This window comes from Oncorhynchus kisutch, linkage group LG6 (genome assembly GCF_002021735.2).
Source record: "Oncorhynchus kisutch isolate 150728-3 linkage group LG6, Okis_V2, whole genome shotgun sequence".
NCBI classification, from domain to species: Eukaryota; Metazoa; Chordata; class Actinopteri; order Salmoniformes; family Salmonidae; genus Oncorhynchus; species Oncorhynchus kisutch.
In genome coordinates this window covers 18,834,404-18,852,302 of record NC_034179.2, presented here as the reverse complement: position 1 = coordinate 18,852,302, position 17,899 = coordinate 18,834,404, and the positions used below count along the sequence as shown (strand labels likewise).

Here is a 17,899-nt window from a genome sequence, read left to right as displayed (position 1 = left end):
TATAGCCTCGCTACTGTATATACCCTCGCTACTGTATATACCCTCGCTACTCTTATAGCCTCGCTACTGTTATAGCCTCGCTACTGTTATAGCCTCGCTACTGTATATAGCCTCGCTACTGTTATAGCCTCGCTACTGTTATAGCCTCGCTACTGTTATAGCCTCGCTACTGTTATAGCCTCGCTACTGTATATACCCTCGCTACTGTATATACCCTCGCTACTGTTATAGCCTCGCTACTATTATAGCCTCGCTACTGTTATAGCCTCGCTACTGTATACAGCCTCGCTACTGTTATAGCCTCGCTACTGTTATAGCCTCGCTACTGTTATAGCCTCGCTACTGTTATAGCCTCGCTACTGTTATAGCCTCGCTACTGTTATAGCCTCGCTACTGTTATAGCCTCGCTACTGTTATAGCCTCGCTACTGTATATACCCTCGCTACTGTATATACCCTCGCTACTGTTATAGCCTCGCTACTGTATATAGCCTCGCTACTGTTATAGCCTCGCTACTGTTATAGCCTCGCTACTGTTATAGCCTCGCTACTGTATACAGCCTTACTACTGTTATAGCCTCGCTACTGTATACAGCCTTACTACTGTTATAGCCTCGCTACTGTATATAGCCTCGCTACTGTTATAGCCTCGCTACTGTTATAGCCTCGCTACTGTTATAGCCTCGCTACTGTTATAGCCTCGCTACTGTATACAGCCTTACTACTGTTATACCCTCGCTACTGTATACAGCCTTACTACTGTTATAGCCTCGCTACTGTATACAGTCTTACTACTGTTATAGCCTCGCTACTGTTATAGCCTCGCTACTGTATACAGTCTTACTACTGTATACAGTCTTACTACTGTTATTTTTCACTGTCTTTTTGCTGTTGTTTTATTTCTTTACTTACCTATTGTTCACCTAATACCGTTTTTGCACTATTGGTTAGAGCCTGTAAGTAAGCATTTCACTGTAAGGTCTACACCTGCTGTATTTGTAGCACGTGACAAATAAACTTTGATTTGATTTGAGGACATTTCTTTTTTTGCTGAGTTTATATAAATAATATAAAGGTTCCATGACTTAACACTGTGACCTATTGGCTCTGTACCATCTCAAGAGCATTGGGTCTCTATTTACTTCACTGTCCCGTTTAACCTCTCCCCCCCTTCCCTTTCTCCCTCTGTCCTCTTCCCTGTGATTCTAAGCTCTGCAGAAAGGTGTGGAGAAGAGGGGTCAGGGGTGGCAGGGTAGCCTAGTGGTTAGAGTGTTGGACTAGTAACCGGAAGGTTGCAAGTTCAAACCCCCGAGCTGACAAGGTACAAATCTGTCTTTCTGCCCCTGAACAGGCAGTTAACCCACTGTTCCCACTGTTCCTAGGCCGTCATTGAAAATAAGAATTAGGTAAATAAAGGTAAAATTAAAAATTAAAAAATAAAAAGGGGGCTGAGAGAACAGATGCTTCATCAGTAGCAGGTACAGGCCTCTCCAAGCAGAGGTACTGGCTGCAGTAGAGGGAGCACCCACACTGCATCTTCCTCAGATTCTCAAACTCCTATCCCATCTAGATCTACATCCACCTCACAACAAGGGGGTAGAGCTAGACGAGCTAGTGAAAGACAAAAGGGGATACCTCGTCAGTTGCACAATTGAGTGCATTCCAACCCAACCCCTCTGAATCAGAGAGGTGCGGGGGGCTGCCTTAATCCACTGGCACCCAGGGAGCAGTTATTATTGGGGATTAACTGCCTTGCTAAGATGCAGAACGGCAGATTTTTCCACTTTGCCGAATCAGGGATTCGAACCAGCGAACTTTCGGTTACCAATGCTCCTTAACCGATAGGCTACTTGCTACCGAAGAGGCTACCAAGGTTAAACTCTGACTTCAGTCCAAAGTCCATACAGCCAAAAAGGCATTCAAATATTTACCCGATACCCGATACAAAATGGGTGCAGCGTTGACTTCCTTCAGCATGCACAATCTGCATACATTCTCATCTACACGTCATGGTGTTGTGTTGGGAGAGGTTGCTACAGCTCTGGGCCATGACATGACCATCATCTTCCCCACCTCCCTGGGCCCAAAACAACCCCCTACTCATCAAATTGGGGACACCTTCACCCCCACCGGGCAAGAACAACCCCCTACTCGTCATATTGGGGCCACCTTCACCCCCTCCCTGGGCCAGAACAACCCCCTACTCGTCATATTTGGGCCACCTTCACCCGCTCCCCAGGCCAGAACAACCCCCTACTCGTCATATTGGGGACACCTTCACCCCCTCCTCGGGCCAGAACAACCCCCTACTCGTCATATTGGGGCCAGCTTCACTCCCTCCCCGGGCCAGAACAACCCCCTACTCGTCATATTGGGGCCACCTTCACCCCCACCCCGGGCCCCAACCCCCTACTCGTCTCCAAAGAAGTGCACCCAGAATCATCTGTAATCGGAACATGCCATGTCTTTTTACATCATAAACTGAGATGAAAACATAATCCTTTTCATACCCAGAGAGTAAAGGAAATTCATTTCAAGACATCTGGAAAAGTAAATAATTCAACAGTGATTAGGCCTAATCTGTGCATGCTGGATATGGAACAGCACATGTATCAAGCTGTGTCATAAGGTGATTTATTTAATGCAAGCTTTGAGGATCCCACAAAAGACTAACCCCAGGTGTCATCTGTAACACTAAATAACTTCTAGCAGGGGTTTTGAAATACATTTGTGCCAGTTAGTTACGGATTTCATGTAGGAATATGTTCTCCACTCAGGAACCGTGGCAACACCTCAAGCCCTGCCTTACCGGCGTAGATTTCATTCTGTCATCGCTATGGGATGTTCCCTGTCACTGGGGTAATTTATAGGTCAATATAATATTTAATCAGTGTACTCGCTGTTCGCACTGAGGCAGAAGCACCAAATAACAACTCTAAATCCAGCCCAAATGCATCCTGGGAATTGGAGTAGCCTACACTAAGACAGAGGCTCACAGTAACATACCGTGCCAGTGATTAGAAGTACGCTGTGGACTGCATCTCATCTGGTGCCCTCTAGAAAACAACATGTCAATGTTAAACAGGTTAGAATGGAGTGTGTAATGTACATGTGGATATGAGGAGTCCGTTTACCTTAAGGTGGGTATGTCAGGCAGTCCGAGTTCCTACACTCCATCAATAGTCAATCATAAGTAAATAGCAGTACATTGGCTGTTATTGCTGTGAATATGCAGTATGTAGCTTATTTCATATAATCACAGATATAGTTTACTGGTAGACCATACCAGCAAATGCATGATTACATTGTACTCTTGTCAATGGGTTAGTTTTGAACAAAACATTTTTTTTAAGTCCATAAAAACATGAGTATTCTTATGGTGTGATGGTTATGGATGTGCTGCCTTCTGCCTTTTCACAACCCAAGGCTGGGGTTTCTTCCTCATGACATCAACCTGTATGGTGTTACACTGTTAATGCTGTATAACCCCAGACCTACAGAATGTATAACACAAAGATCATTGAGCCTCTGCTTGGACCTCTGGTTAACACTCTAACCTTGCTTATGTAATATATTTAGCACAATACAACTTCCACTTCTAGGTAGTACAACTGAGAAAGCACAACATTAAAACGGCTGTAAATGTAGGAAAGTCTACTAGGAGCCCTGTGAATATTGTTCAGTGAACGAATAGACAATCTACAGCATTCAAGTGTACTTTTAGTGCAATGTATCCTTGAATTCCAGATGATTCTAAATGTATTCAAATTTCTAAGCTAAGTGCTGAATGAAAAAGACATGAAATCCACATGCAGTACGTGTCCTCTGTTCTATTCTCCCTCTGTTTCATTGAAGTGCCAATGAAAGACAGTTTTTGATGGTCAGCATAAAAGACCATCCATATCGATCCAATCAGGCAAAAATTATGCAGATGAAAAGAGATGAGGACTCTTCAAAATGGTGTCTATCTCGTCTCCACTCGTGTCATCAGGACTGAGATCTACACTACAGGGAGATGATCGTGCCAGGCGAGGAGATAGCACCATTATAGTGCTGGAAATTGCGATTCTCACAATTCTATATGTATTGTAGGGCTGTCTCTGACAAAAGAAAGTGTGGTCGACCAAGAGTCCTCTGTTATTTCGACCAATCGATTGGCCAAATTGTTTCAAGTGGATATTTCCAAATATTCCCATATCCTATATGTTTTAATCAAATCAACTATATTCACTGAGCTTGTCTGATGCTTTAAGCAAACGGTTTGATTAAATAATTACAAACACAAATGACTAGAGTGAGTCCGACCAGTAATTGATTTGATCGTGCCGGGTCAGGCTCAGTCTTGATCTGTGTTAAAAGCAATGACAGCGAGTGACTGTGACTAGCACCCATTGTCTTTCTCTCCTCCCTGCTGCTGCGACCATCTCATAACATCAACAGTGTTTATCGCGCTGTCCGTGTTGTTGAAGCTGCAACATAATTACAGACATTTCTGACAGAAAGGTTTTGTTACCAGCACAAAAACATCCTGTGGCGGACTGCAATAGCATCGGCCAGCTTCTTCAGGCAGAAGTTTGCATCCTGTAGCTCCAACTCCAAAAAGTTCTGGGACACCGTGAAGTCCATAGAGAACAAGAGCACCTCCTCCCAGCTGCCCACTGCACTGAGGCTAGGTAACACGGTCACCACTGATAAATCCATGATTATCGAAAACTTCAATAAGCATTTCTCAACGGCTGGCCATGCCTTCCGCCTGGCTACTTCAACCTCGGCCAACAGCTCCGCCCCCCCCCGCAGCTCCTCGCCCAAGCCTCTCCAGGTTCTCCTTTAACCAAATCCAGATAGCAGATGTTCTGAAAGAGCTGCAAAACCTGGACCCGTACAAATCAGCTGGGCTTGACAATCTGGACCCTCTATTTCTGAAACTATCTGCCACCATTGTCGCAACCCCTATTACCAGCCTGTTCAACCTCTCTTTCATATCGTCTGAGATCCCCAAGGATTGGAAAGCTGCCGCAGTCATCCCCCTCTTCAAAGGGGGAGACACCCTGGACCCAAACTGTTACAGACCTATATCCATCCTGCCCTGCCTATCTAAGGTCTTCGAAAGCCAAGTCAACAAACAGGTCACTGACCATCTCGAATCCCACCGTACCTTCTCCGCTGTGCAATCTGGTTTCCGAGCCGGTCATGGGTGCACCTCAGCCACACTCAAGGTACTCAACGATATCATAACCGCCATCGATAAAAGACAGTACTGTGCAGCCGTCTTTATCGACCTTGCCAAGGCTTTTGACTCTGTCAATCACCATATTCTTATCGGCAGACTCAGGAGCCTCGGTTTTTCGGATGACTGCCTTGCCTGGTTCACCAATTACTTTGCAGACAGAGTTCAGTGCGTCAAATCGGAGGGCATGCTGTCTGGTCCTCTGGCAGTCTCTATGGGGGTGCCACAGGGTTCAATTCTCGGGCCGACTCTTTTCTCTGTGTATATCAATGATGTTGCTCTTGCTGCGGGCGATTCCCTGATCCACCTCTATGCAGACGACACCATTCTATATACTTTCGGCCCGTCTTTGGACACTGTGCTATCTAACCTCCAAACAAGCTTCAATGCCATACAACACTCCTTCCGTGGCCTCCAACTGCTCTTAAACGCTAGTAAAACCAAATGCATGCTTTTCAACCGGTCGCTGCCTGCACCCGCATGCCCGACTAGCATCACCACCCTGGATGGTTCCGACCTAGAATATGTGGACGTCTATAAGTACCTAGGTGTCTGGCGAGACTGCAAACTCTCCTTCCAGACTCATATCAAACATCTCCAATCGAAAATCAAATCAAGAGTCGGCTTTCTATTCCGCAACAAAGCCTCCTTCACTCACGCCGCCAAGCTTACCCTAGTAAAACTGACTATCCTACCGATCCTCGACTTCGGCGATGTCATCTACAAAATGGCTTCCAACACTCTACTCAGCAAACTGGATGCAGTTTATCACAGTGCCATCCGTTTTGTCACTAAAGCACCTTATACCACCCACCACTGCGACTTGTATGCTCTAGTCGGCTGGCCCTCGCTACATATTCGTCGCCAGACCCACTGGCTCCAGGTCATCTACAAGTCCATGCTAGGTAAAGCTCTGCCTTATCTCAGCTCACTGGTCACGATGGCAACACCCATCCGTAGCACACGCTCCAGCAGGTGTATCTCACTGATCATCCCTAAAGCCAACACCTCATTTGGCCGCCTTTCGTTCCAGTACTCTGCTGCCTGTGACTGGAACGAATTGCAAAAATCACTGAAGTTGGAGACTTTTATCTCCCTCACCAACTTCAAACATCAGCTATCTGAGCAGCTAACCGATCGCTGCAGCTGTACATAGTCTATTGGTAAATAGCCCACCCTTTTTAACCTACCTCATCCCCATACTGTTTTTATTTATTTACTTTTCTGCTCTTTTGCACACCAATATCTCTACCTGTACATGACCATCTGATCATTCATCACTCCAGTGTTAATCTGCAAAATTGTAATTATTTGCCTACCTCCTCATGCCTTCTGCACACATTGTATATAGACTCCCCCTTTGTTTTCTACTGTGTTATTGACTTGTTAATTGTTTACTCCATGTGTAACTCTTTGTTGTCTGCTCACACTGCTATGCTTTATCTTGGCCAGGTCGCAGTTGCAAATGAGAACTTGTTCTCAACTAGCCTACCTGGTTAAATAAAGGTGTTCTCAACTAGCCTACCTGGTTAAATAAAGGTGTTCTCAACTAGCCTACCTGGTTAAATAAAGGTGTTCTCAACTAGCCTACCTGGTTAAATAAAGGTGAAATAAAAAATAAAATAAAAAAACTGAAATCCCTCATTTGTTTAGGAAAAACATTCCCTATTCCCTTGACCCTTGCTCTCTTTATGTGTCATACGTATGCATCTCATGCACGTGACCAAAGACCTATTCGCACGGGACTAGTATTACTAGAGAACATTGGTTATGTAATTATTACTCCAGAATGTCTGTTATTCCAGCAGACGATTCGGGCGGGATTTGTTTTTTTCCAATCTGTCCCCTGTAATTCTTTGACAGTTATGACACAAGCCTGGAGGTTTTTATTCTAGGTGTGAAGATACAATATTTCAACATGTCCAGGTGACAAGGCCACACTGATAACTCCAACTTGGCTCTTAAGTTTCTAAACCAAAGCATATTTCCTACAGTGTCACCATAATATTTGAATTGAGGAAGTGTGATCATAATCATTAGGATATTTTAGCGATCCGCAGTACGTCTCAAATGCCCCCCAGCCTTCAGATGTGAGCTAAACAGTGCAATTGCACTTGAGATGCGTTTTAAGGCTACGGATGAGAAAGTTAACTTATCATTCCCAAACGTTTAGATCCATTGTATGCTGCTGCTTTGCGATCTATTAACCGCAGTCCACAAATTCACTTTTAACAAGGCACAGCTGTTAATTGAAATGCATTCCAGGCAACTACCTCATGAAGCTGGTTGAGAGAATGCCAAGAGTGTGCAAAGCTGTCATCAAGGAAAAGGGTGGCTACTTTTAAGAATCTCAAATATAAAATATATTTTGATTTGTTAAACACTTTTTTGGTTACTACATGTCTCCATATGTGTTATTGCAAAGTTTTGATGTCTTCACTATTATTCCACAATGTAGAAAATAGTAAAAAATAAAGAAAAACCCTGGAATGAGTAGGTGTGTCCAAACTTTTGACTGGTACTGTAGGTCATTCATATCAGAATCAGTTATTGTTTTCTTGTGCAAACTGCAAGAAACACCTCTCAAACGCAGACATCTCTCTCAAAATGTAGGGAGGTCGATTGGCACACGGGACTAGTATTATCAGAGGACATTGGAGTTCTCCCAAAAAAATGGGTTATTCTGGGCGGAATTGTTACTCTCCTGCCATGTAAAAATTACTGACATGGCAGATTCAGACGGGACAACAATTACAGATGTGGTATTTTGTGCTCGTGCACATAATTAAATTGCCCGACCTCCCAGAGTAAAACTAATCCTGTCTGAATAGGGCTTGACCTATAGCCAGGACAGGTCTTTGCCATTGTGCCGCCATAAGCGAGAACAAAAAACGCTGGCCCCGCAAAACTAGAATAGTCACAGTAAGCAAAGTGATGTTGAAAAGACCTAAAAAAATATGTTTTTTCCAGACGTTGAAGTTTGGTTCAATCTATGTTTAAAATATATATTTTCCAGGAACCTGAAAAGGCATCTTTTCCGGGCAATGAAATCAGGTACATTTTCGGTTCTGAAAATGAATTCCGGACGTTGAAAAATAGGTATATTCTGGACATTGAAAATCAGGTTCATTTCTGGTTCTGAATGAAAGTTGAAAAGGCATCTTTTCCGGACGTTGACAAATAGGTATATTCTGGACATTGAAAATCAGGTTCATTTCTGGTTCTAAATTAAAGTTGAAAATAAGTAATTTATGGATGTCTATGTTTGGACCAAATCAAGGCTGTTCCAAACTGGACAAAAATCTGAGCCAAACATAAACGCCTAGGATTGGTTCAGATTTTGTCCGGACAAAAAACTAATGTCCGTGGTTGTAGAAGTCAAGGCTGGTTCGAAACTGCACAAAAAAAAGAGAGATTGGCATCAGTCCGTGCTTACAGAGGTGTAACCTACAGTGTTGCTACCAATGTTAATGGCATTACTTATTCATTACTTATTACTATTATTATAATAACAATAAGGAGATCAAGAAAAAGGAGCGTTATTAATATAACATATTTCTGACAATTTGGAACAGTGTAAATACTAAACTAATTCTAAATAATACCAGAGAGGCTGTTCTAATGAAACAAAAGTGAAAAGCCTTTATCACAGCAAAGCAAATATTAAAAACAGCAGAATTTGTGAAATTGTTTACTTGACATGTCGTTGTGTGAGGCTTGGTGCTCTATTAAACAAACACCCAAACAGGCAACAGAAACAGGAACTGTTGGTGATTATAAAGCCAGGCACATTTAACAGTTAGCCTATTGATTATAGACATAACTCATTTCCGGTTTCCGCTCCCCTCACTTTTCTTAGACATTAAGGCAAGGGCTGTTCTTATCTCCTCCTTCTGTGACTGTCTTCATGGCATTGTTCTCAACACCAATGAGCTGGATAACTTCACTATCATGCACATCAGTGGAGGAGGATCCTCAGAGGCAAAAGGGGAGGAGGATCCTCAGAGGCAGAAGGGGAGGAGGATCCTCAGAGGCAGAAGGGCAGGAGGATCCTCAGAGGCAGAAGGGGAGGAGGATCCTCAGAGGCAGAAGGGCAGGAGGATCCTCAGAGGCAGAAGGGCAGGAGGATCCTCAGAGGCAGAAGGGGAGGAGGATCCTCAGAGGCAGAAGGGCAGGAGGATCCTCAGAGGCAGAAGGGGAGGAGGATCCTCAGAGGCAGAAGGGCAGGAGGATCCTCAGAGGCAGAAGGGCAGGAGGATCCTCAGAGGCAGAAGGGGAGGAGGATCCTCAGAGGCAGAAGGGGAGGAGGATCCTCAGAGGCAGAAGGGGAGGAGGATCCTCAGAGGCAGAAGGGGAGGAGGATCCTCAGAGGCAGAAGGGCAGGAGGATCCTCAGAGGCAGAAGGGCAGGAGGTGGTCTACAGTAGCCTATACAACACTCTGTAGGGTTGCACCATCTTACCTCCCCTAACCGGTGCGCCAGCACATTGACTCTGTACCGGTCCCCCCTGTATACAGCCTCCACATTAACTCTGTACCTGTACCTGTACATTGACTTTGTACATGTATATGGTCTGCACGTGCGTGTCTGTCTGTCTGTCTGTCTGTCTGTCGTGCGCGCCTGTCTGCCTGTCTCTCTGTCTGACACATAGGTGCAGACAAGCACGCACATCAGACACAGACAGGCGCCTGCCTGCCTGCCTGCAGCTTTGCTCTGGGAGAGTGTAGGGCCCTGAGCAGCAACAGCAGGGTCGGTCAGAGTGCTGGTGCAAAGTACAGAGAGAGATAAGAAAAATCGATATGTAACAATTACTGGAGTCTTCCCTCTCGCGGCAGCACTATTAACAGAGACAGTACAGTCTCCTCTGCTGCTCTCTCTAAGAGCAGAGGGAAAACATGACAGTCGTCTGGTGATTGTTGATAGATGGTTCATGATACTACAAGGCCAGAGTTTGTTGTGCATTTCCTGTCTGGATGACATCAGTAAGCTGACAGCATCTCAAAAGGAAAAATCCTAGAAGGTGGTATAATTAAGATGGAGTATTGGCATTAGGGTTGACCTCATTTAGTCGATTGGTCGATTGTGTTGGTCGCCCGAGATTTCTTTAGTTGAGCAGTAGCAAAAATATATATATAATAGTGTACAAGACACATGTCTGATTCGCACCTGAGTGGACTAATCCATTGTGGAGGTGGGTTGGGATGGTACAGTCCATCAGACTAAGACATGTGCTACAGAAATGTTGTATGTTTATATACATAAGAACAATTGTGCAACACTAATAAAATGAATATAATTTCATAACAAATTGGCATTAGATAGTAGTCGCTGTCCGCGATTCTGAAACACATCAGTGCTCTGTTGAATTGGCGCCTTTTCCTAGACCATGTAGCTATATGCATAATAGCAAAGCATTGAGAACAATGGGGCGGAGGCAGCTGCAGAATGAGGAGATGAGAAAACAGCCCTTGCCTTATTGTCTAAGAAAAGTGAGGAGAGGAGACCAACTTAATGAGGTCTATAATCAATAGGCTAACACTGTTAAATGTGCCTGGCTATATACATCATCCATATACTGTACCAGTCAAAAGCTTGGACACACCTACTCATTCAAGGATTTTTCTTCATTGTAGAATAATAGTGAAGACTTAAAAACTATAAAATAACACATATGGAATCATGTAGTTCCCCCCAAAATTAAATGAAAATAGATTTTATATTTGAGATTCTTCAAAGTAGCCACCCTTTGCCTTGACAGCTTTGCACACTCTTGGCATTCGCTCAACCAGCTTCATGAGGTAGTCACCTGGAATGGATTTCAATTAACAGGTGTGCCTTTTTAAAATTACATTATTTGAATTTATTTTCTTCTTAATGCGTTTGAGCAAATCAGTTGTGTTGTGACAAGGTAGGGGTGCTCTACAGAAGATAGTCTTTTACCAAATCAGTCTAAGTCCATATTATGGCAAGAACAACTCAAATAAGCAAAGAGAAACAACAGTGCATCATTACTTTAAGACAAGAAGGTCAGTCAATCCGGGAAACATTTCAAGAACTTTAAAAGTCTCAACGGGTGCAGTCGCAAAAACCAAAAAAGCGCTATGATGAAACTGGCTCATGAGGACTGCCACAAGAAAGGAAGACCCGGAGTTACCTCTGCTGCAGAGGATACGTTCATTAGAGTTACCAGCCTCAGATTGTGAAACACTTATTTAGGCTGCAGAGTTCAAGTAACAGACATCTCAACATCAACTGTACAGAGGAGACTGTGTGAATCAGGCCGTCATGATTGAATTGCAAAAAAATTGCTAAAAAACTACTAAAGGACACCAATAAGAAGAAGAGACTTGCTTGGGCCAAGAAACACGAGCGATGTACCTTAGACCCCTTGGAAATCTGTCCTTTGGTCTGATGAGTCTGAATTTGAGATTTTGGGCTCCGACCACATCGTGCTTGTGAGACGCAGTGTAGTTGAACGGATGATCTTCGCATGTATGATTCCCAAAGTGAAGCATGGAGGTGGTGGTGTGTGTGGTTTGCTGGTGACACTGTTTGTGATTGATTTAGAATTCAAGGCACACTTAACCAACATGGCTATGGCAGCATTCTGCAGCAATATGCCATCCCATAGTGGGACTATCATTTGTTTTTCAACAGGACAATAACCCAACACACCTCCAGGCTGTGTAAGGGCTATTTGACCAATAAGGAGAGTGATGGAGGGCTGCATCAGATGACCTGGCCTCCACAATCCCCTAACCTCAATCCAATTGAAAGCAGCCAACAAGTGCTCAGCATATGCTGGAAAAGCATTCCAGTTGAAGATGGTTGAGATAATGCCAAGAGTATGCAAAGGTGTCATCAAGGCAAAGGATGGCTACTTTGAAGAATCTCAAAAATAAAATATATTTAGAATTGTTTAACACTTTTTTGGTTACTACATGATTCCATATGTGTTATTTCATAGTTTTGATGTATTCACTATTATTCTACAATGTAGAAAATAGTAAACATAAAGAAAAACCCTTGAGTAGGTGTGTCCAAACTTTTGACTGGTACTGTACCTGCATTGATCCAAGCACCAGTGTGGATTTGTACTGTACCTTCTCTAACGGTATTTAAAGTTTGATTTGTTACATTAAATAATTCAGTAATGATACAGAAATAAATGATGGAAATCATCCCTTTCTATCGGCAGTAGGAAAACTGCTAGCTAACTTGCTAGCACAATGAGTCAATAACTTTGGTAGTGCGAGTTTGCCAAATAGAGACCACCAGAAATCGGCAGTCTGGCCTCTAAAGGTGAATGTAAGAACTGCATTTGAACCCGGAAATACAGTCGAGGAGAATAATTATTCTGATAAAGGAAAACTTTCTGGGGATGAGGCATAGCAAAACAAAAAAGTAACGTGACACAGTATGTAAATGAAAACAAGTTAGCGTATTAAACGAAGAAAAATTGCAAAAAAGCAAAAAGCAAGCACTGGTGGAGTTGTAACCTCAAACAGGACTACTACGTCAGTTTTCTCCTCCTATTGTTTTTGGTTGAAGTTTGGTTGAACAGTATAAAGCTTTTTTTTTAAAGGGGAAAGACCATTCAAACCACTTGCAATACATGTCTTGCCATCCTAGGGTCATGCACTACCATGCACTTTAAGTGACTTACGGTCATTGATAAATCCCATGTATTATTATTAATGTAAACTCACCCCAATCCATACAAATGTGCGCGACCGCGACATTCAAACGAGGCTGCAATGAAAACGAATGGGACTGTAGTGACTGTGTTGGCATCAAACTCCGGGGTGTGAACATGGTAATGGTAATGGACTAACAGTATTGGAGAAAAGATGAAAAAAAACAGACCCCTCTGACACTGTACGTTACATCGTGACGTGTCACTACGTAACGTACAGTGCGCATTTGCATCTCATTTTGTGCCGTACAGCCTCTTTCCACCAGGGGTGGAATCTCACAGATTAAAATCATGCTTAACCATATACACTTGTAAGAAAACTTCATTATTCACTTCGTAGGCTTCGCTCCCCACCCGCCATTTTTAAAAAGGCCCGGCGAAGCTCCATCACTTATGTAAATCATGCAGAAACAGGCAGCGTGGAGGTCTCCTCGGATTTTGTTGGAAAGGGAAGAGATTGTGCTTTATAGTGGTATTCATATTACAGTTGACCTGGAAGTATTACGTTTTTTTTTGCGCTAAAATAAGGTCAATTGTACGGCCCAAGGCGATGGACAAAAGTGAGTGAGTTTACGTTAGTAGTACTAAGCACATTTTTCTCTTAACTTTCATTATTCAAATACCACCATACCGTCAAAAAGAAGACAAATACGATGATATTTTGGCCATATTGCCAAGCCCCAACATGCACACACACACGCGGTTTAATAAGCAGACTTCACACATGAATCAATCAAAGCTGAAGTTGCTGTCCCTGTCATATTCACCAACAAATGACAAACAGATGAGTGGGTTGCACTTCTTGCATGCTACACTCTAGATTACTAAACGGTTTCAGAGTGTAATAGTCCTTGCTACTCTCGCTATACTGTGTGATGTCATGGTGTTGAATACTGTTATCAAATCAATTCACATCTGCCTCACATACCAAAATGTGATATCATCCTCTCCCTGATCGTTGTTTACAAGGTGGGTGGAAAGCTTCCTAGGAGAGTTCTCTGTTCTGTATTTCTCTCCTTTTATTTACCAGCTAGGGAATATGATGTAACCCCATGTAAACAGAAAGAGCATGAAAGAACAGAAACAGAATGGAACAGCCTAATTATGGAGGAGTCTGACTGTTGCTGAACGCTGAGAGAATTAGAGAGCGTGAGAGACAGCAAGGGAGAGAGCAAGAGAGTGCGCACGAGAGGGCCCGTGAGAGAGACCGCGAGCGCGAGATAGAGAACGAGAGAGAGAGAGAGAGCGCGAGAGAGAGCGCGAGAGAGAGCGCGAGAGAGAGCGCGAGAGCGAGCGCGAGAGAGAGAGAGCGAGAGCGCCAGAGAGAGAGAACGAGAGAGAGAGAGAGAGAGAGAGAGCGAGAGAGAACGAGAGAGAGAGAGAGAGAGAGAGAGCGAACGAGAGAGAGAGCGAACGAGAGAGAGAGCGAACGAGAGAGAGAGCGAACGAGAGAGAGAGCGAACGAGAGAGAGAGCGAACGAGAGAGAGAGCGAACGAGAGAGAGAGCGAACGAGAGAGAGAGAGCGAACGAGTGAGAGCGAACGAGAGAGAGCGAACGAGAGAGAGCGAACGAGTGAGAGCGAACGAGAGAGAGGGAGAGCGCGAGCGAGAGAGCGCGAGCGAGAGCGCGAGCGAGAGCGCGAGAGAGAGCGCGAGAGAGAGCGCGAGAGAGAGCGCGAGAGAGAGCGCGAGAGAGAGCGCGAGAGAGAGCGCGAGAGAGAGCGCGAGCGAGAGCGCCAGAGAGAGAGCGAGAGCGCCAGAGAGAGAGCGAGAGCGCCAGAGAGAGAGCGAGAGCGCCAGAGAGAGAGAGCCAGAGAGAGAGAGCCAGAGAGAGAGAGCCAGAGAGAGAGAGCCAGAGAGAGAGCCAGAGAGCCAGAGAGAGAGCCAGAGAGAGAGAGAGAGCGCCAGAGAGAGAGCGCCAGAGAGAGAGCGCCAGAGAGAGAGCGCCAGAGAGAGAGCGCCAGAGAGAGAGAGCGCCAGAGAGAGAGAGCGCCAGAGAGAGAGAGCGCCAGAGAGAGAGAGCGCCAAAGAGAGAGCGCCAGAGAGAGAGCGAGAGCGCCAGAGAGAGAGCGAGAGCGCCAGAGAGAGAGCGAGAGCGCCAGAGAGAGAGCGAGAGCGCCAGAGAGAGAGCGAGAGCGCCAGAGAGACAGCGAGAGCGCCAGAGAGAGAGCGAGAGCGCCAGAGAGAGAGCGAGAGCGCCAGAGAGAGAGCGAGAGCGCCAGAGAGAGAGCGAGAGCGCCAGAGAGAGAGAGAGAGCGCCAGAGAGAGAGCGAGAGCGCCAGAGAGAGAGCGAGAGCGCCAGAGAGAGAGCGAGAGCGCCAGAGAGAGAGCGAGAGCGCCAGAGAGAGAGCGAGAGCGCCAGAGAGAGCGAGAGCGCCAGAGAGAGAGAGCGCCAGAGAGAGAGAGCGCCAGAGAGAGAGAGAGCGCCAGAGAAAGAGCGAGAGCGCCAGAGAGCGAGCGCCAGAGAGAGAGAGCCAGAGAGAGAGAGCCAGAGAGAGAGCGCGAGAGAGAGAGAGAGAGAGAGAGCGCGGGAGAGAGTGAGAGCACGAGCGAGAGAGAGCGCGAGAGAGAGAGCACGAGAGAGAGTGAGAGAGCCACCGCATCACACAACCAACTCCTATACACAATCAACAGATAACTCCGACAGATAACTCCATGAAACATTTAAAGATGGATGAGGCAGAGAAGTAAAAGGGTTAAGATCTCTGGGAGAGTAGAGAGGTAGACAAGAGGTACGTAGGAAGAGAGTGCTAGAGGAGGTAGATAGAAACACCACAGTGTGCCATCACAGCAGCAAGATTTGTGACCTGTTGCCACAAGAAAAGGGCAACCAGTGAAGAACAAACACCACTGTAAATACAACCCATATTTATGTTTATTTATTTTCCCTTTGGTACTTTAACCATTTGCACATCGTTCGTTACAACCCTGTATATAGACATAATATGACATTTCAAATGTCTATTTTTTGGGGACTTATGTAAGTGTAATGTTCACTGTTCATTTTTATTGTTTATTTAACTTTCGTGTATTATCTACTTCACTTGCTTTGGCAATGTAAACTTATGTTTCCCATGCCAATAAAGCCCCTTGAATTGAATAGAGTGCATGAGGTAGAGAAAACGCTCGGTATGTAGGTAGAAAGCTATGTAGGTGAGAGTGGTAGTGGTAGGGAGAGGGCGAGAGAGGAATTGAGAAAGATTACAGTGGAGGTGGTGAGAGGGAAAAAGAGGGCAATATAGGTAAACAGAGAGATAGAGGGAGAGAGGTAAAGTAAGCAGCTTATCACTTACCGGTGAGTACAGCCTTGGCGGACGGGTCGGCCAGGTCCAGGGCACTCTTGCCGTCAGTGTTGCGTATGTTGGGGTCAGCTCCGTGCTGGAGCAGCACTGTGCAGGGGAAACACAGACAGTAGCTGAGCTCAGGCAGGGACAGACACAGACCACGGCTGCTGCTAACACCAGAACTAGCTCTACTGCCACTGCTGCCCGCTAGCACTCTCTGGCCCCGCGGCATGCTGCAGACATAAACATACATGGCACACCAGCGGTGTGTCTTGAGAACGGAGGACCAGAGCGGCAGCTGGCAGCAAGAGCAGAAAAAAACAACAGCCCAAACGGAACGCTGCGGAGGAGGGGAAAAAGACAGATTATAAAAACAGGCAGGACGACACGGCACGACCATGTGACTCCAGCACAGGTATGAGAGCAGAATATCAAAGCCTGCCTGCCTCTCTCCATCTATCCCGAGGAGGGAGGGTGAGAGAAAATAAAAAGAGAAGTGAAGAGAAGGCCATGCTTCCCAGGTTGAAGCGTTTTAATCTCCCCAGCGATTGTCTGAGGGGAACAAACAGCAGAACAACAGCAAAGGACCTTGTGAAGACGCTGGAGGAAACGGGTCCAAAAGTATCTATTTCCACAGTAAAACGAGTCCTATATCGACATAACCTGAAAGGCCGCTCAGCAAGGAAGAAGCCACTGCTCCAAAAACACCATAAAAAAGCCAGACTACGGTTGCAACTGCACATGGGGACAAAGATCGAACATTTTGGAGAAATGTCCTCTGGTCTGATGAAACAAAAATAGAACTGTTTGGCCATAATGACCATTGTTATGTTTGGAGGAAAAGGGGGGAGGCTTGCAAGCCGAAGAACACCATCCCAACTGTGACGCACAGGGGTGGCAGCATCATGTTGTGGGGGTGCTTTGCTGCAGGAGGGACTGGTGCACGTCACAAAATACATGGAATCATGAGGATGGAAAATGATGTGGATATATTGAAGCAACATCTCAAGACATCAGACAGGAAGTTAAAGCTTGGTCACAAATGGGTCTTCCAAATGGACAATGACCCCAAGCATACTTCCAAAGTTGTGGCAAAATGGCTTAAGGACAACAAAGTCAAGATATTGGAGTGACCATCACAAAGCCCTGACCTCAATCCTATAGAAAATATGTGGGCAGAACTGAAAAAGCGTGTGCGAGCAAGGAGGCCTACAAACCTGACTCAGTTACACCAGCTCTGTAAGGAGGATGGGCCAAAATACACCCAACTTATTGTGGGAAGCTTGTGGAAGGCTACCCAAAACCTTTGACCCAAGTTAAACCATTTAAAGGCAATGCTACCAAAAACTAAGTGAATGTAAAGTCTGACCCACTTTGAATATGATGAAAGAAATAAAAAGCTGAAATAAATAATTCTCTCTACTATTATTCTGACATTTCACATTTTTTAAATAAAGTGGTGCTCCTAACTAAGACAGGGAATTTTTACTAGGATTAAATGTCAGGAATTGTGAAAAACTGCGTTGTATTTGGCTATGGTGTATATAAACTTCTAACTTCAACTGTAGATATACTTTTTTTTTGAATATACCTTCATTATTCCCCGCAAACCCTACCACCCTTCCCCGATTGGAGTAAACTAATAAACAATGCCACTTAGGCTTCTACCTTCAGTTTATACATCTTATACACA

The 17,899-nt window shown here is 45.0% G+C and overlaps 1 protein-coding gene across 1 annotated transcript in view; it reads right to left on the bottom strand.

Moving 5' to 3' along the window:
* Positions 1-17,899, bottom strand: part of tnksa (tankyrase, TRF1-interacting ankyrin-related ADP-ribose polymerase a) — a 194,058-nt gene that overhangs the window by 142,562 nt on the left and 33,597 nt on the right. Inside the window, exon 3 of the mRNA XM_020485009.2 lies at positions 16,216-16,311. Coding sequence (XP_020340598.1) covers positions 16,216-16,311 — 96 coding nt within the window. The remainder of the gene's footprint in view (positions 1-16,215; positions 16,312-17,899) is intronic.